The following is a 19,310-nucleotide window of genomic DNA, read 5'->3' as shown; positions in this document are numbered from 1 at the left end:
TGTATCCCATTATCCTTAAACTTTACATCTTACATCTATGTATGTTGTCTGTCTACGCACTCGCTATGTAATGTACTCTCCAGCCATTTGGCAAGAGTAAAGCCCCCCAGTACCTTAAGAGCACAGTACTGGTGTCTGTTGATCTGCATGTTGCGGTCGCTGTAGCGGTCCAGGGGCGTGAACATGATGCTGAAGGGCCCCGCCCAGTGGCTGAACAGCATGAACAGGCTGTGTCTCAGGGACTGCTGGGGGAAGATGGAGCGGCGCTGGTGCACTGTGGGTAAACAATAAAAACACACACATATAAAAGGAGCTTGTGATGGGGGAGGCATGACAGGCTGCTTGATGTTGATTGGATACCGAGATGTTTTGCCTGATTTAAAGTGGAGATGGTTTCGTTTTACTCTGTAGACAGAAAGGACTTAATCCTACTATAGTTAATGCTTCGGATACTGTATGTGTGTACGTGTGAGAATGAAAGGCTTGTGTCAGCCCGGTCTCATTAAGTGAGTGAGTGAGGGAGTGAGTGAGTATAACTGACCTGGTACGTTCTGGATGATGTTGGCCACAAGGGCGCTGAAGTGGCAGCGGATGTCTCTCAGGGTGTCTGAGTCCTTGTCGTTCTCCGACTCAAGCAGCTGACGGGTAAGGTCTACGTACTCCAGCAGGGTCCCGTTCAGGGAGTGGCTTTCCCTGTCCAGACCCCCGCTCGCTCTGCGCACACAATCACAACCACCACTGTCAGGGCACTAAACATGAATGAAGAATTTCAACAACTCTTCAATCTTTTTATGTATTATAGTTAATAATAATCATATAACTATAACAACATCATCCTATAACAACAAGCATTTAAAAAAGGTTTAACCCATCAATATTAACTTTTGACATCAAAATGAGCCATTACATTAAGATTAGCTATTTGCAATAAGAGCCATTGCATGAATGTCAGCCATCATATGAATATAACCTATTAGCATTATTAGCCTTTAGCAGTATTCGCCATCATAATAGCTCTTTAAGGTGATACCAGGTCATCGGTGACTCACATCTGGCTGATGACTCCAGCATCGGCCAGCAGCTCAAAGATCCGGACCAGCTGGACCCGCAGGATGTCACGACGCCGGCGCCGCTTCACGTTCTGAGATGGAAAAACAGGAAGGTAGAGTAAAAGAATATATACATATATATAGAACATTTATATCAGGAGAGATCAGATTCAGACAGAAAGACATCTGTGAGATGCATAGAGGTGTCAGAACGACACCGAAAAGAGAATCATCAGGAAAAGATGCAAATCAATGAAACAGATCTGAGGGATATTGGAGATATTAGAGATATGTCAGAGAGAGATGCATCTTATAAGGAAAGCTTAAGAGAGGTAACGGTAAGAGACAAGAATACGGACTGACCTCAGGTCTTCGTTCCAGAGCCTCTTTTATGATGGGGTTCAACTCCTCTATCAAGTCCCTGCAAGTACCAACCAACACCAAAATCAGCAAAGGCACCAATCCCAAACTTATCTGGTTGGACATACAGGTACATGGTCTGGATGTGTGGAGCTGAGTGTGCTACCTGAAGGCCAGAGGATTGGTCCTGCCAAGCCCCAGCACCAGAGACTCCGTGATGTCCATGCTCTCAGAGCGCATCATGGGAACCACGTGTTTGAACAGCGAGGAGAGGGACGGAGAGCCCACCATCTGCATATCAAATACATCATCAACCCGCATGCACAAACGTCACAGCTCAGAAGATAGGACTTTCAGACTATTCCATAAATTACAGGTTCCTAATCTTTCTGAGCCTGAAATTTGGGACCCCAACGTGCTTGGTGTCAATAACTACTTCCACACCTTTTCTTAACGCAAATCAACATCAGCCGGTAATACGTCCCAGTGATTTATTGATTATATCTCATATTAGTCAGTTAGTAGTATAGTTTGCTCATAGGTAGAGATCATAAGGCTATTTACAGAACTTTGAAACCTGAAACTGAAACAATGCTTAATTATGACCTTATAAGTCAGCATTCTCTCCAGACTCAATGTGCATATCAAGGTGACCACAAGATGTTTCTGGACCCAAAGCTTTGGGAACATTGCATTTGATTATATTTATTAAAGCAAAGGAGGGGCCTACATACTCGAGCACAGAATTATTTTACTGAAAGCACCTACAGAGGCATCACATATTTTGCGACGTTATCCTCCCAATATGTTTCTTCATTGTGTTACCTTTTATGCATTAATTTATCACTTAACTGAAGCCTGGTTAAGATGATTAAGCTCAATAAATGTATTTCAAATAGCACGTTTTCCATTGTCAACTGACTATAATAGATTCCAATTATAGTCCAGGGTTTCCCGATACAGACTCTGTACTACATTCAACAATCTGTGGTTTTAAAAATAACAATTCAATAGCCCTTTGGTAATTGCAATCTTTTACAGGTGGACCATTTATGCTTATTTTCATGAAGGCTGTCAGTTCGCAAGTCTGTCTTTATCTATACACAGAGTGAATGAAGTTTAGATTATTTTATACTTTGGTATAATATATAATATGTATACATTCTTTTTTTTTTATCTTTACAGCTTAGGCAGTTGCCTATATTGTTAAGTGCTGTGGGAAACCCTGTATTATAATGTTTTTGCAAGTACAGCATTCAAAATCAAGTGTACTCAACTGAGGTAATGACTTCAATGGCTCATCCCTGCTAAAAAGTTAGGGCTGGTGTTGGGGGTTAACGGTGATGCACGGGGGCTGACCTTGGAGTCGTAGCTGTAGCCGCTGTCTGGCGTGCACGCCAGTGTCTCAGGCGGTGAGCAGCGCACGGAACCAGAGCTGGACGAGGAGGAAGATGAGGAGGAGGAGGAAGAGGCGGAGCTGCAGCAGAGGATCAGGTAGTTCCTCCACAGCCCCGTGTACGAGTCACTGCTGCTGCTCATGCTGTTCAGCTTCTTGGCGTTGATGGGACTGCTGTGGAATGAGAACAGACCATCATGCACCTATTCACGTCCTCAGCATATGCACCTTCAACATCCTGCTTTCATCTTACTAAGCCATTCTATATTCCACTTTCATCCAAAGACATTTGCAAGTCATTCTGGTGGCTCATTCTGTAGAATGTAGGGGCAAGGGCACCTTGCTCAGGGATGCATACAGGTAGGTTATTGACATTGGGCATCAAACCAAGAACCTCTTAGCTTGGAGCCAAACACCCTAGCCACTACATTATCACCCCTAAATCTTAATCTCCTCATAGGCCCTCCCTCTTACACTCCTATGACTTGCTACTGCAACAACAACAACAAACACACAAAGAGACTATGGTATTTATGGGGTCATACTTAATGTCGACTTGTGGAGACAGCAGCTGCAGGCGGGTGTAGGCGAACATCCAGGCGTAGTTTAGGGCTGAGGGGCAGTGCTTGGGAAGGTTCTCCTGCCGCAGGTAGCTAGACAGGCTTATCACCCATGGGTCCTGGCCCTGGGTGACGTGGGCAAACACCCAGATGTGGGAGGGGCTGACCACGTCAAACTGGTGGCTGATGGGAGATGAGCTCCAATCGGCCAGCGACTGGAGATCGATGCCACTCGGGCAGTAGAGCAGATTGGTCTGTGTGACAGGAAGCAGGAAGTTGTCATTAGTCACTTTTACAACCTGATCATCACTTGCTTACCCATCTTTGTTTTTTTGATATCATTAAGTGAAAAGCCAACAGACGGAAAACATGAACAGCTTCTTGCTTTCGAATACTGCTATTATGGGAATAGAGAACCTTGACAGGACAGAGTCATTAAAAAAAATAAAGTGCTGACATTAGACCAAATCAGTTGATTAGCGCCAACTCAGGGGAGAGGTCCCTGCCATCAGTGCACCTGTTCAACCAACACTACTCATAGTGCAAAAGCGTACTAAGACATATTATATAGAAATTTGCAGATTGGAAACTTGTGAAGTTATAGTTCTACTGGTGTAGCTTCCTGGATTTAGTTTGTGTGTCAGGCTGTGTACCTGGTCAGCCCCGGTGAGGTGGATGAAGCTCTCCAGCACAGAGGCACTGAGTCTGTCCATCACGTCGATAGCCAACTCCTCATCGCCCTGAGAGAGGAAACATCAGTAGAACAATATTAAAAACAGTCGTGGATGATAATCATCCAAAGCGACTTCCGGTGGATTTCGTTTGAATACATGCCATTAATACGCAGATTGGGCATAGACAACTTGGAACTTTCAACTGCCCTCTATAAGTAGGCTTACAAAGATATGTCCGGCAACTACCGACTGACCCAAGCAACTTCAGTGAGCATGAAAGGCAGAGGGTAAGCAAACATTCTGGGAGATGGTTACCTTGGCGATGCCCAGTGCCGTGTGCAGGGCGCGGACCTCCTTGAGAACGTTGACGGCAAGCCTGCGAGTTCCGGGCCGACAGCTGCAGAGAACCACCAGTGCCAGGCCCTCTACCACGTGCAGAACCCCAAGCAGAGGAGCCCGGTCCAGGGACAGAGTCGGACCACTGCCTGGGACCTGCTGGAAGAAAGAGGTCATTTATTCTACTCTTCCTAATGGCCCATATATCACCCTTCCTTTCCCAACCACTTCCCAAAATATTCTGCATATATGAAGATTTTTCTAATACCATAAAAACTACTTAAATAGTAGTTATTATAAATATTAGTGTCCTGTACTCGCCAAGCCTGGGAACCAGACGAACTGGAGTGGCCAGAGGTGGCCCGGTACGTACGTGTGCTTCGTGGGTCTTGTTGCTGCTCTGCACCGCCTGCCTCCATTGGCTGATGAGCTGCAGGAGCATCTTAACTGCGTTGTCCAGTAGTGTGGGGTGGACGTCTGTCACCTCACGGACCATGAAGTAGACGAACCCCGACACCACGTCCTCCCGCCACTCGGGGAAGTCCACCATGAGGGTCTGCAGTGTGGTGAAGGCCAGGCCTCGCAGCTCCTCGTCCATGTGGATGGTCAGCCTGGGTTTAGAAGTGAAGGACAGGTGAGGCCGACAGGTGAGGTGGACAGGAGGGACAGGCATGTGAGGTAGACAGGTCCGTCAAACAGGTAGAGCGACAGGTGAGACCGACAGGTGAGAGACAGGTGAGGCGGACAAGTGCGAGGGTTGATTAGGAAACACAACATGCTATCATTGAGTGTATGGTCAACTTATTGTTGTGTGATGGATTATGATGAGTGAGTTTAAAGCTAAACAGAAAAATAAAAAAAAAGTAAAAAGGTATCAGTAGGTTTATCACTGGGATTTTTAAAGCCAGTCGAAAGCGCATTAAGCTAAACAGCTAAGAGTTGTGTATGCATTGTGTAGTAGTTCTCGTTCTAGGGATGAGTGAGGCTTACTTTGCCAGAAGCTCAATGAGGTCCTGTCTGCTCATGCCGTCGGGGATGAGCCTGGGTATGGCCGCCACGCACGTACGGAACAGATCAATCTTTGGCTTCCTTTCCCCCCTGCCAACAGATGGAAACAATCAGATGCTGTGACAGGACCAAGTCATGCAGAGCCTGACAACAACGATGATATTGATTGGATAGGAGCCTAAGGTGCACTGACGTGATCATATCCTCGGGCTCCTTGTTGGACATCTGGACGTTGGTCATGCTCATGGAGCGACCCACATCCTTGTCCAGGGAACGCAGGATGTTGTCCAAGGCCTTCCTCACCTGAGGGTAGTACAGAGACATGCCTGCAAAGACACGCTCATGAACAAAACGCACACACAAAACCACAAAAACACCATACCCGCAGCATAAATAAACAAAGCCCACCTGGGGCGGACACCTCTGGGTGCTTACGTACCGATGACCTTGGCCTCTTCATCGGTGAGCGTGGTGTTGAGGAAGATCTTCTTGACGCGCAGGGTGTTCCCCGAGGGCATGATGACCCCTGTGGTGGGCATGGGGGGCTCCCCGTCCTTCTGCTGCAGGCTGTTGGCCACCACCAGGAAGGCCCTCAGGCCGATGTTCATCCTCTGGGGGGTAGGGGGGGTAAGCAAACATTTGGGATGGATTCCCACTTCCACACAATGCGAAGACTGTAAGCCCTAGCATCATTGTAAGTCACTTAAAAGCGTCCACCGAATGGCATATATTATACTTTAAGAGTTTCCATCGACACTCTGATACTTTTGGAAGATCAATTTGAATATTGATCTTTGAATAATTTTTGGCTTGATGAGGTATAAAGAAGACATTAGCCATTTTTTATATTGATCTTGCTTTAATCTGTGGTTAGAGTGTGGTAAGATGATGGGCGGGAGCAGTCTATTAATTGTAGCTGTACCCTTGGGTTGATAGTAAAAGTGTCTATTAATGTTAGAGCAACTATAGGTTGATAGTAAAGATGTATAATAATAAGAATCTTACCTCCGGGTTGATGGTGAAGGTTTTGTGGGACTTGCCCACACACAGCAGGTCATAGATGATCTCCTTCATAGCAAAGTCCAGCCTTTCCTGCAGGGCCAAACAAAACTTACAGGGTTCAATTATCAATGGAAGGACACCCCGTATCTATCCATGTGGGCATGCAATTGATCACACAAAATAATATAATATGCAAATATCGCAAATACCATTTTATTTGCAATTATTTGCAAACTTGCCGTTTGGTATCCCTGCTACCAAGTTATTTGTCACTGGCTTTTGTCTGACAGTTGGAAGCTGGATGAGTATTCATGTAGCCGTGAGGAGAGTATGAGTGTCAGGGATTACAGGTGCACGGCGCTGTACCTGAGCTATAAACTGGATGATCCTGACGAAGATGTTGAGCGGGGTGTCTCTGGGCACCACGCTGCGAGAGCCCTTTGGGAACAGAGCTGACACAATGCCCAGGAGACGACTAGACAACAGAAAAAACACAGCATTCACATTAATACCAGACGTATCAGTGACAATTCACAGTGCAACAGTGAAATGCAACACTTCCAAATGGAGGAGAAGGTTGTTTTCTTTGGCGTTGATGCTCTCGCACACTATTTTCATCTCTCTTTTTCTTTCTTTACAACTATTGAATCTTAGATAGAGCACCTTTAGGAGCGGATAGGTGTTGAACAATAAATACTTGGACAGGTCGTAAAGGAGCAGGTAGGGGTCAGACAGTTATTACACAGACAAGTCGAGGCCTTTGATTTGTTGGCAGAGCTGTGGGGTGGTGCTTACCTCTGAGTTACAGTGTTGCTCTCACATTTGATCCTGATGATGTAGACCCAGAGCAGCCTGTAAAGCGACTCCAACGCCACGCGCGACATCTTGGGGTCTTTGTTCTGTCAACCAGAGAGGACAACCATAAGCACTTGCCAACTAGCATCATCGTTTTGTTATTCGTGTGAAAGGAGGGAGATGATTTAGACTATCCTTCAAAACACAGACAAAATCCCATAAACAATTCCAGGTTCATGCAAGGTCCCACAATTCCCTGACCAATAGGGACTTGATCTTCAGTTTAAACCCTTGACGTTGAGAAGGTGCAACAAAGACTTACAAACACACAATAGTGCCAGGGGTTCACTTCAAACTCCCAGTCCATCTCAGCCAGTAAAATCTATCACATTGGATCGAATGGAGTCCGTGTTTTGTTGTCCGGCCATATCCGACTACATAATGCACGCGTGCAGTGGGTTCAGAGTCTGCAATCACACTGTACTAACAAATAGCTTGCCAACGGCAACCATAATCTCGTGACAAATATTCTCAGGGAGCCCAGAGGCGGGAGCGCAAAGGATATAGCACGACGAGAGAAGAAGTAGTAAGAACAACAAGAGGGATTACGACTCGCTGTTTCAAGCTCACACTAGTAGGAAGACAACGTAACAGACATGAAGCGCTTATCACTGCCAGCAAGCCCCAGCAGGTGTGCTGCAATAACGCCTGCTGTAGTGACACACTTACTGTGCAACACACTTAATGTGTAACACACTTGTGACGCGAAAATCCAAGACACTGCAGACAGCTCCACAACGTGGAAGCACTATATCCGGTATACGTTTACTAGCCAATACTGTTCCTGGGCCATCGCAGTTACCATACACTTGGTCAGAAGACGTCAGCTCAGGAAACAGAGGGGGTAGGAGGTGGGAGGATTAGGAGCGCCGTTTTCTTCCATGAAAGTGGTTCAAGTGGGAGGATGGGTTTAAGTGGGCGCTGGAGTCGCACTAGAAACTCACCTGCAACGTCTCAATCTGCTTTCTGATGCTGTTGTTAGATGGCATCTGGGCAGAGTAAAGACACGCCAGACAGACACAAAACCACAGCAGACACCCGTGCAGGGTTCAGGGGTCAGGGTGGGGGGAGACATGCACGTTAGAGGAAACAGAAATAAACATGACAGAAAAACAAAAATGTTGACAGAAGCTGTGACAGCCTGCCACTACATTCAAGTGATAAAGCTCATCAAACATGGATAAGATGTCCAGGATGGCCTTGTGCAGAGAGCCACCTTCTTTGTATTATAGAGAGAAGGCATACTACTGGTGTACGGAAGTCTCGAAATTATACACACACACACAAAAAGAAACAAACCGGGGGGATTGTCAGAAAAAGGACAATTATGGGATGTGCATGCAGGATGGTTGAAAATAAAAAGGTTATTAAGGATGTTCTTTGTTACGGTTATATAATCCACAAACCGGCTCTTTGCAATGAATTAGGAGTCTGATTCAGCCAATTATCTTGTTTGGTAACAACATTATTTAATTTCACCCTCCACACATCATAAACTTCTTATTGTTTTCCCCATTGCCCAGACTAAGCAGTTCCTTGTTTATTGGTTCAATAGATCCAAGGAAGGATCACCTCTCCCACAGCCAAACCAAGCGACGTCCACCACCACGAGCACCGTCAAGCAGACAAACACACGGTCAATTCCCATCGGTCACCTCACTAACACCTATTACGACAACCAGAGTTCAAATGGATCCGCATGATCACAGTGAACAACCCATTCAGAAAGCTCCCTTGAATCTTTGAACACCACTGAGAGGACAATGACGACCAGTACAGGGCAAGGAAAGGGTGGGAATGACAGGGACTAGTCTGATCGGGAAACAAGGCCAGTGCAGTAGGGTCTTTAAAGGGACAGGTTAATCAATTAGCAGAAGAACAGTTGCAGTAGGCAGACAGAAGGGATTTTTACGGAATGGTGTACGAAAAGAGGATTTTTGATTGGTTCACGAAAGCAGTTCTCATTGGATCATAAAAGGATTGGGCTGGACAGGTAATGATTGACAAGAGGTTGGCAGGATGTGATTGGCTTACAATAGGGTTAGACAGTTCAGGGTAAAAAAAAAAAAAAGGAGAGTATTTATCCATTGGTTTAATTTCTGGAGGTATACAAATATCCCCAAAACAGATGCTGAATTGTAAGGACAAATAGAAGCATTATATTAGACAAGCATGTTTACCACAGAAGAGGAAGTACTTTGTTCATATAGAGAACAGATTGCTCTGTCTAGACATCTTGTGTCAACAGTGCCTTCCTACATATACATACTCACCAGGCGGGCTCATGTTCAATGTAGTCTAACGTGATTACCTAACTACTGAGGGAGTCTTTGGGATTCATATCAACAGCATAGAAGAGATAATGTCTCGGAGAAGAGACATTGTCTCTTCTAGTACAGCAACATTTGCTAACATCTTTGCTAATGGCGGTCCTAGGATTCTTTAAAAGGTATGCTATTGGATTAGCCATTATCAGGGGAGAGGATTCAGCTGGATGTCCTAGACAAAAGCCAGGTCTGGCTAGGGTGGGGTCGTGTGGTTGAAGCCAGGTCTGGGTGAGGACATGGGGGGGTGTAGGGTGCCCAGGTGTAGGTGGACTGTACCTTGAGGTGCGACAGGCAGTTCTGGAGGAAGATGTGCCAGTTGTTAAGGAAGAACTGCTTCTGACTCACACACAGCAGGCACGTCACAAGGGGATACAGGGCCTGAGGGCGAGAGACACCAGCGTCAATAGAGGGAGAAAACAGAGAGAGAGATGGAGAGAGAGTGACAGGGGTCTGGATAGATAGACATCAGCAACACTTAAGAGGAGAGAGAGAGGCCTGGGTGGAGAGACATGAACCAGAACAAAAGGAGAGAGATAAGGGAAGACAGAACTGAATGTGGGGCCTTGGAGGGAGAGAGAGAGAGACAACCTGGTGCCTCCCTTTTGTCATTTTTTACCAAAGAGTGCTTCTTCCTGGAGCTTAGGTCGAAGGTTGTCTGGTACAGCATCTCCACAAAGTTCTTCAGGCAGGGCACGTTCACTTCATTCTTCACAGCCTGTTGGGGGGAGAACATGTTAGCGTTCTTCACTTCCTCTTCAATGGAAATGATTCTTCCATTGAGAAATGATTATGCCCACATTTTATTGCATAATAAATGTTGTATTGTATTAGGTTACATGCCAGTCGTAGCAGGCCCAGCATCATAATAACGAATTTGTATACTGTAGGTGAAAAATAGGTTTGTATGTGGGCTGTGTATGTGAGGGGTGAATGTGAGGTATGTAATATAGGTCAACAGTGGAGTGTGTTTGGGCTGTGCATGTGAGGTGTGAATGAGAGGTAGGTGATATAGCTGAATGGAGGAGTGTATTTGGGGAGTGTATGTTGGCTTTGTATGCGAGGGGTGAATGTGAGGTAGGTAATATAGGTGAACGGAGGAGTGTCTGTAAGGGGTGTAATTCAGTTGAATAGAGACGTGTGTGTGTGTGTGTGTGGGGAGTGTAAGTAATGTTCTCCTTACTGCAGCCACAGGGATGAGTATCTCCACGAAGAGGCCGGCCAGGGCATGTTTGATGTCCCTATCCTTCACCTCCAGGAAGTACTGGGCACACTCCTGAGGATGGCCCCACCCCGACCACAGAACACACAGGTTAGAACAAACACAGAGCCGGACCTGCGGCTTTATTTAAAAACCCTAGAACCGCAGAGTAATATCCTGCTATAGCAGACAAATAGGGACTGTTATTGGATAAGCATCTATATTTGCCCATGATTGTACAGTGGGGCAAAAAAGTATTTAGTCAGCCACCAATTGTGCAAGTTCTCCCACTTAAAAAGACGAGAGAGGCCTGTAATTTTCATCATAGGTAAACCTCAGCTATGAGAGACAAAATGAAAAAAAAAATCCAGAAAATCACAACTTCTGATTTTTTAAGAATTTATTTGCAAATTATGGTGGAAAATAAGTATTTGGTCACCTACAAACCAGCAAGATTTCTGGCTATCACAGACCTGTAACTTCTTCTTTAAGAGGCTCCTCTGTCCTCCACTTGTTACCTGTATTAATGGCACCTGTTTGAACTCCTTATCAGTATAAAAGACACCTGTCCACAACCTACAACAGTCACACTCCAAACTCCACTATGGCCAAGACCAAAGAGCTGTCAAAGGACACCAGAAACACAATTGTAGACCTGCACCAGGCTGGGAAATCTGAATCTGCAATAGGTAAGCAGCTTGGTGTGAAGAAATCAACTGTGGGAGCAATTATTAGGAAATGGAATACATACAAGACCACTGATAATCTCCCTCGATCTGGGGCTCCACGCAAGATCTCACCCTGTGGGGTCAAAATGATCACAAGAACGGTGAACAAAAATCCCAGAACCACACGGGGGGATCTAGTGAATGACCTCCAGAGAGCTGGGACCAAAGTAACAAAGGCTACCATCACTAACACACTACGCCGCCAGGGACTCAAATCCTGCAGTGCCAGACGTGTCCCCCTGCTAAAGCCAGTGCATGTCCGGGCCCGTTTGAAGTTTGCTAGAGAGCATTTGGATGATCCAGAACAGGATTGGGAGAATGTCATATGGTCAGTGTTTGGAGGAGAAAGAATGCTGAGTTGCATCAAAATAACACCATACCTACAGTGAAGCATGGGGGTGGAAACATCATGCTTTGGGGCTGTTTTTCTGCCAAGGGACCAGGACGTCTGATCCGTGTGACGGAAAGAATGAATGGGGCCATGTATATTAAGATTTTGAGTGAAAACCTCCTTCCATCAGCAAGGGCACTGAAGATGAAACGTGGATGGGTCTTTCAGCATGACAATGACCCCAAACACACCGCCCGGGCAACGAAGGAGTGGCTTCGTAAGAAGCATTTCAAGGTCCTGGAGTGGCCTAGCCAGTCTCCAGATCTCAACCCCATAGAAAATCTTTGGAGGGAGTTAAAAGTCTGTGTTGCCCAGCGAAGGCCCAAAAACATCACTGCTCTAGAGGAGATCTGCATGGAGGAATAGGCCAAAATACCAGCAGCAGTGTGTGAAAACCTTGTAAAGACCTACAGAAAACATTTGACCTCTGTCATTGCCAACAAAGGGCATGTAACAAAGTATTGAGATGACCTTTTGTTATTGACCAAATACTTATTTTCCACCATAATTTGCAAATAAATTCTTTAAAAATCAGACAATGTGATTTTCTAGATTTTTTTTTTCATTTTGTCTCTCATAGCTGAGGTTTACCTATGATGAAAATTACAGGCCTCTCTCATCTGTTTAAGTGGGAGAACTTGCACAATTGGTGGCTGACTAAATACTTTTTTGCCCCACTGTAGATGGCTTGAAGTACTGAGATGGTACTAAGAAAGAGACATGAAAAAGCGAGAGGAGCAATCTACCTTGAGAGGTTGGGTTACATAGAAGCAAAAATCCTGTAGAATTCCATTCCTTCAGGTTGAATCCACTTCACAACACACATGCACTCAGTACAACAGACACCCGACATACCTGCATGAACTGAAAGGAGGCTTCAAAGTCCTCCACGGGGTACATTTTGACCCGAAAGAACTTCATGCCCATGATGAGGCTGATGATGCTCTGGAGCACGTAGGGACTCTGCTCCTTCTGCCTCAACTCCTTCAGCTCCGTGATGAACTTCTTCCTCACCGCCTGGAACCTGGAGCACACACACACACACACACACACACACAATGCAAATGGGGCAGGTTATGCCAAGATACCTAACCACTAACATAAGGCTAGGGGCTAAGATTAAATGTGCTTAACCCCAAGATGGCTAACAACTCAGGCAGTCAAGAGATCTTCAATCTCCAAAAAGTCAAGTCCATTTTATTTTTTTATCCCTGGAAGATTCAGCTTCAAGATGGCTAGCTGGCTTAAGAGGTTTGGAAAATTGTGTAAGCAGTTGGGAATGGTAAGTGAGGCGGAGAGTTTGGCTGTCTTACTTTGACTGTGTGAGAATTCCAATAACCTCAGCGTAGAGGTCAGCGATGATGTGCACATTCCCAGTGTTAGGCCCCGAGTACCTGGAAATGGATTTAGACAAACGTAACTTCCTGTTAATCTACCCTCCTACATTCATATTAATACAGTCACTGGCCATGTTTTTGATTCATCACTTTTCGGAATGAAGACCGTTATCAATATAAATCAAGTTAACAAGGGCCGTCTTCCTCTCAGCGTGGCTGTAACCAGCTGTTCCCATCTCTCAAGTGCTGTAAGTTTACTCATTTCTACTTAACCCGAAGCAACTGTGTATTCTTAGAGTGACATTCATTATGAGGTCAGCTCATAAAGTAGCCCAGATCTCTCTCACACACACACACACACACACACACACACACACACACACACACACACACACACACTGAATGAATCATTCTCTGAGGCAGAGTACAACTCACGTTGACGTTTAAATAAGAATGTGACAACTTTTACTGTGTGCGTGTGTGCATGTGAGTGTGTGTTTGTGTACTCACCCCTCTCTGTGTTTAAAGTGCTTAAATGCCAGGTTCAGAACTTCATGTACTAAAGCATCTGGCACCGGGTGAAGAGGAATCTGTGACGCAGAGGGAATCGTTAGTGTTACTGGGAGCATCCATACATCTCCTCCTCCTCCTCCTCCTCCACCACTTCTGACTCCTCCCTCCTCCTCATTCCTCCCCTCCCTCTCCTCTTCCTTCCCTCCCTCCTCCTCATTCCACTCCCCTCATCTCTCTATCCCCTCTTCATTCCTTGCCCTCTCCTCCCTCACCCCAACCCTCCTCTCAATCCTCTCCCACCTCTCTCCTCTGCCCTCTCGCTCTTCCCTCACCCTCCTCTCATGCCTCTCCTCCCTCCTCCTCCTCCTCCTCCTCATTCTACTCTCCCATATAAATTTGTCCTCCCTGCAGTCCTGCCCTCTCCCCTCAACCTCCTTCTGCTTTCCTCCCTTCCTCATTCCTCTCCGCCCTCTTCCTCATTCCTCTGCTCCGCCCTCCTCTCCCCCCTTTCCTCCAGGAGCTCAGCCAAGGACATCTTAGCTATGGTCCCGGGGGCTTTGGGTTCAGTGTGTGGTTTGGATCGGAGCGCTTCTCCGGCACCACTCCGACACCAGTAAACAGATTTAAACCAAAGCCCAGGACGGGCTGGTGGGAGGCCATTTTGTGTGTTTACTGTATTATCTGCCCCGGTACTGAGCAGACAGCCAGCGTATTAGCTGCCGCTCTGATGAGCAGCCACGAGAAAGTTGAACTAAGCGGAGACCCTAGCCATGGTTCCCCTGTTATCAAAGGTAGGACAGGAAGTCCTAGAAATCAATACACTTCCTGTTAACTAGATCCCATGGAGAGGAGTGACGGATGTTGGTTCAAAGAGAGCAGTGACCTCTGTGCTATAAGCTACTGGACAGCGAGGACCTGGCTTATTTCCTAGTCAAATCTGGGGATCTGTACAGAGAGACATCTCACCTGTTTCAAAACTTCCACTGAAACCAAACAGAACATAAAATCTATGGCCAAGTCCCTTCGCTCCAATAGGTAGTCTTTATCCCGGTGTTCATCACTGGAAAGAGAAAGGGATAGAGATTACACTGTGAAAACTCCCAACACAACAAGGTTTTGCAGCAGTTTCGATGCAGTATAATTATAATGAAAACATTGGAATTATGTTGAGTATAGGAAGTTAATTGGGATGAGAACAGGAAGCGACCTTTCATGAGAACAGAAAATAAATGATTATGCCCACAGGAGGGAAGTGGTGATGAGAACAGGTAGTGACTGATGATGAGAACATGAGGAGGAGGATCTTAGGTCAGTACCCTTTGGACTTGGTGCTGGATCGAGGCCTGTACTCGTAGGACTCGTCCTCGGTGCCGCTCTGCCGTCTGTACCAGTCGAAGAGCGTGCGCAGCAGGGAGGGCAGACAGTGTTCCGCTATGGAGCTCATAGAGCTTATTAACTGTAAGGAAACAGGACAGTCAGCGCCGCATGCTTGCGACCTCCCATCTCAGTCCCTCCTAAACAATGCAATTCCAGTGTGGAAGGAGCTCCGTCCCAACTTCGGGATCACATCCCGAGACAGAAATCCCATCCAGGACGCGATCTTGTCTAAAGAGCGAGACCATTAATAGCGAGATCCCCTTAAATAGCAAGATTACGTACGGGGGTCAAGATCCTGTATAGAGATCGTATAGAGAGATCAGTGACAGCGATGGTGACCTTGTTCCGAGGGAAAATACAGGCTATATTGATTATTGATTCGCAAGGAAAGCGCCGTGTCGGATGACATGTTGAGCCCAGCATGGTGTTTCTATCCTATCGACCGGTGTCAAGCACATACAGCCTGCAAAGCCCACCTCCTTTACATGGGATCATCAGCACTTTGATGACGTCAATGGAAACGGCTTTAGAAGTTAAAACATAAAAGTCCTGCTCCCCATAAAAAAACATCTGTTCAGGGCACCAAATTCCGAATTCGATCTAGATTATTTGTGATGGTTTAACCGAATTGTTCATACTGTAGTCCTTGTTTTCTGCAAGCTACCCCTGTACAGTGGGTGCGTCACCTCTGAAGGTAGCATGGGTACACAGGAAGCTCAAGTGTATCAGGCAACCTTGTCGCAGCTGTCCCATTTTGTGTCTGGCTGCTTCTGTATAATGTGCAATGACGGCTATAAACTAGAGCACCAGGCTACCGTTAGATAAGGGGTATTTTAAGAACCCACGTACCAGGCAGAAAATGACTGACTTGCAGAAAACGTCACGCTTTTCTGCCCCGCGCCTGCTATCAATTGTCAACAATGCATTAATGCATATAAAGATGTTGTTATGTATAAAGTATTCATAGAGTAGGTCTGTTATATATATATTGATAAAGGTGTGTGTGCTTGTGCGTGCCAGTACAGTGGCGCTGGATGACAGGCAGCGGAGTTATGCAAGGTGTTGCCGTGGGGACGGACCGAAGCCCCCACCGCTGACTTACTGCCGAGGATGACACAGCGATTCTACAACACCCCCCCCCCCCCCACCCCCCTCTCTTTATGGCCTCTACCTCTCTCTCTAAGTCACTTACAATAGCGACAGCTGGATATATAGCAGTGGATGCTGCTTGGCTTTGTGTAACGCTGAACAAAGCACTCTGCAGCAGTCAGGTCTATTGTTTAAAAGTGTCCACCGGGCCAGAATACGGCCACCGTCGGGCCAAGCCCATCAATACATGGTCACAACTTTTAACAGAAGGCCGGAGCCAACGCCATCGGACCCGGGGACTTTCTACATCGGTGGGGCCGAATAAAACATTGCAAGACTCGATATTCAATAACCCTGTGACCTTAATCCATAATGCGGTGATCTAATGGCTTTAACATTAACCATACAGTAACCATTAGATATTCTGAACGAGACCTCGATGGATATGCTGATGCGGATGCACTGAGAGGCATTCACAGTACATGCCTTTAAGACAGGGAATAACTACATTAGTACATTGGATAAGTTCAAACCGTTCAAACCTGTAAAATACAACATTTACAACACATGGGGCAACAATAATTAAAGGCTCACTCAAAAAGTCAAACAATGTTTACAGATATCTGGGCCAGGCCTGTGATAGGAATGTATTTTGCATTGTAGTTCGCAAAACTGAGGAGGTCTCACCTGATCAAACTGTGCATCTTCTCCTCGCTGCAGGGACCGGGAGAGGGGCTTCTCCTGTGAGGAGAGGAGACAAGGAGAGATGAGGGACGGAAAGAGCGAGAGCAGAAGGACGGGGAGATGATACAAGAGGAGGAGAGAGGAGAGGAAGAGGAGGAGAGGAGGGAGGAAAGGAGGCGAGAGGAGACAAGGAGAGGACGGGAAAAGACACAGTAGAGACAGTTACAGTGTTAGTTATCCCAAGGAGGATGGGCTCCTTGGGCACTGCAAGCCAATCCCTAGAATATTTTGCAAGAGCCGATAATGCCCATAAACCAGGAAGAGGTGTAATGCTGCACAATGCTCTGGTCTGGACTCACCAGCGGCTCGGCCATCACCACCTCGATCTTCTTCTCCGCCAGCACGGCGAACTCGGCGAACAGGCTCTTGATGACGAATTCCCCCGGCTTGAGCTCGGGGTCAATGGTGATGCTGGACATGGCGTCGGTGTTGCGCTTCTCCCACGCCAGGGGAGTCACCGAGGAGGGAGGTCGACGTTTACTCACACTGCTGTTGACCGGGGGCGAGGCTGTGGGAGAGAACACATGCTGGTTACACACCAGGGCTTTTGGAACAAAATTCGGGGGTTGATTATAATCTGAATAGTGAAAAATAATACTAATTTAGTTCTGAAATTTTTTCAGCCGTGATGCGAATATGTGGCCTATTCCTATTATAATCACGGATATGGCGGATTATGATAACTGGGTGTTCATTCTTTTATACATGTTTTGGCATGTTTTTTTAGGTTGTTTCGCTGTTCAATAACTAAATTAGACCATCACTCAAGTTGGTATCCAAAACTAAACCGTTTCGATACAATTGCACACCTTTTGAGAAACCTAAATAAGCCGTTACCTCCGCCATGTACTAACGTTGCAACGTTGTAGATCTTGTTGTATGTGTACAGTACCATTTAAGTCATTAAGATGTTATTATTGTATTGTTGTGTGAAAAAATCGCAACATATTATCACGTTCAATGTAAAAGGGACCTTCCCAACCTGAGGAGTGAATCAACTCTTTCCACTGCCATGGACAGCACGGAATATTATATTAACGACGTTGAGGCAGAGTTAATATAATATTATTTTGTGCCAAATATTATTTACTGTTAAAATGTCTAACAACAACATGCTGATCGTGGAATTGGCAATACATTAGCCTGTTTATATTAAATGTGATTATTAAACATCTATATTGCAAGTATTCAAAATAATAAGGAATGAAATTCAAATGGGATTATAGAGGAGTTAACACTCAATAACACACCCATAAAGGGACATTATTGACCTCACATTGAACTCAAATTTGATGTTAGGGTGAATGGCTCTTATTACGAAGAGAAAACATACCACCTGATCCACTTCAAACCTCATCTTATTGCCTGTGAGTGTGAAAAACACACACAAAAGAAAATGAACTCATACCATTTCTCACTGGCATCCGAGTAATCCGTTTATACAAAGAGACGTCAAGGACTGACAGAAATTAGAAATTTAGAAATTTGCGACTGGCTCCATCAGAATCTATCCCAGGACTGCAGCCTGAGATTGATAGTCATACACATGCAATTCTGCAGCCTGGGATAGAGAGTAGGGCTCGACCGATATGGATTTTTTAGGGCCGATACCGTTACCGATATTTTTCATCAGCCTTAGCCGATAACCGGTACGCCGATACCGATTTTCTTGAGCCGATATTTGGAGCTGATAATACCCTGGAAATCCAGAGTTCTCGCGAGAGCACAATTTGAATTTGCTCAGCGAGTCACTCTGGGAACGAGCAATATTCTTGTGTATATTCTGGGCCTCCCCTGGCCCAGAACATTAATCAATCACATTGATGTATCAATATAGGCGGGCCAAAAGTGTTGCTGTTTTACCGACCGGACACGGCAAGAGTCTTATCTATTGGTTAGCTCCACTGGTCTTGATACGTCACCCCTTGTATTCTTCTGATATTTTCAAATGCATGCTTTGTGCCGCCCCTCGAGTTGGGCCATTTTCATTACTTGTTGCCAGACCTTACAGTTTTCTAGATGTGGGTCTGGATTTCCAGGCTAAGCCTCCCTCAATTAACATCATAAAAATAAACAATGATGATAACAAATGTTACAATGTCTCAATTTAAAAAAGTCTCATGATTTAAAAGTCTTTAAATCATGAAGAAAATAAAAAGAAATAGGCCGATAGCTGAAAAGAATATCGGCCGATACGATACACGTAAAAAACGCAAATATCGGCCGATAATATCGGCCGGCCGATACATTGGTCGATCACTAATAGAGGGTTACCGAATGAAGAGCCAAGCCTGTGGCTTGGGATGGAAAGCAATGGAATATGCCAAACAGGCCCATTGTAGAGAGACTTTGTAGAAAATTTGCAA

General features: G+C 45.7%; 1 protein-coding gene across 13 annotated transcripts in view; it reads right to left on the bottom strand.

The window, feature by feature from the left end:
* fryl (furry homolog, like) overlaps positions 1 to 19,310 on the bottom strand; it is a 72,031-nt gene that overhangs the window by 27,877 nt on the left and 24,844 nt on the right. For 8 of the 13 annotated variants that reach the window (XM_079739825.1, XM_079739824.1, XM_079739822.1 and 5 more), the window contains 27 exons: positions 17,244 to 17,452; positions 16,888 to 16,941; positions 15,051 to 15,190; positions 14,701 to 14,794; positions 13,732 to 13,811; positions 13,198 to 13,278; positions 12,740 to 12,908; positions 10,748 to 10,840; positions 10,184 to 10,282; positions 9,844 to 9,945; positions 8,185 to 8,229; positions 7,181 to 7,284; positions 6,752 to 6,860; positions 6,389 to 6,475; positions 5,823 to 5,994; positions 5,577 to 5,709; positions 5,366 to 5,473; positions 4,749 to 4,986; positions 4,355 to 4,534; positions 4,019 to 4,105; positions 3,351 to 3,619; positions 2,769 to 2,979; positions 1,576 to 1,700; positions 1,413 to 1,470; positions 1,050 to 1,141; positions 542 to 714; positions 114 to 274 (listed from right to left, as the gene is read on the bottom strand). In XM_079739825.1, coding sequence (XP_079595951.1) covers positions 114 to 274; positions 542 to 714; positions 1,050 to 1,141; positions 1,413 to 1,470; positions 1,576 to 1,700; positions 2,769 to 2,979; positions 3,351 to 3,619; positions 4,019 to 4,105; positions 4,355 to 4,534; positions 4,749 to 4,986; positions 5,366 to 5,473; positions 5,577 to 5,709; positions 5,823 to 5,994; positions 6,389 to 6,475; positions 6,752 to 6,860; positions 7,181 to 7,284; positions 8,185 to 8,229; positions 9,844 to 9,945; positions 10,184 to 10,282; positions 10,748 to 10,840; positions 12,740 to 12,908; positions 13,198 to 13,278; positions 13,732 to 13,811; positions 14,701 to 14,794; positions 15,051 to 15,190; positions 16,888 to 16,941; positions 17,244 to 17,363 — 3,384 coding nt within the window. In that variant the 5' untranslated portion in view covers positions 17,364 to 17,452. The remainder of the gene's footprint in view (positions 1 to 113; positions 275 to 541; positions 715 to 1,049; positions 1,142 to 1,412; positions 1,471 to 1,575; positions 1,701 to 2,768; positions 2,980 to 3,350; positions 3,620 to 4,018; positions 4,106 to 4,354; positions 4,535 to 4,748; positions 4,987 to 5,365; positions 5,474 to 5,576; positions 5,710 to 5,822; positions 5,995 to 6,388; positions 6,476 to 6,751; positions 6,861 to 7,180; positions 7,285 to 8,184; positions 8,230 to 9,843; positions 9,946 to 10,183; positions 10,283 to 10,747; positions 10,841 to 12,739; positions 12,909 to 13,197; positions 13,279 to 13,731; positions 13,812 to 14,700; positions 14,795 to 15,050; positions 15,191 to 16,887; positions 16,942 to 17,243; positions 17,453 to 19,310) is intronic. The other 5 variants (XM_079739827.1, XM_079739829.1, XM_079739833.1 and 2 more) reach the window with 2 other exon arrangements.

Source organism: Pollachius pollachius, assembly GCF_949987615.1.
Source record: "Pollachius pollachius genome assembly, chromosome: 7".
Classification (NCBI taxonomy): domain Eukaryota; kingdom Metazoa; phylum Chordata; class Actinopteri; order Gadiformes; family Gadidae; genus Pollachius; species Pollachius pollachius.
Note: the sequence above shows the minus strand (reverse complement) of the source record. Positions and strands in the feature narration are given on the sequence as shown.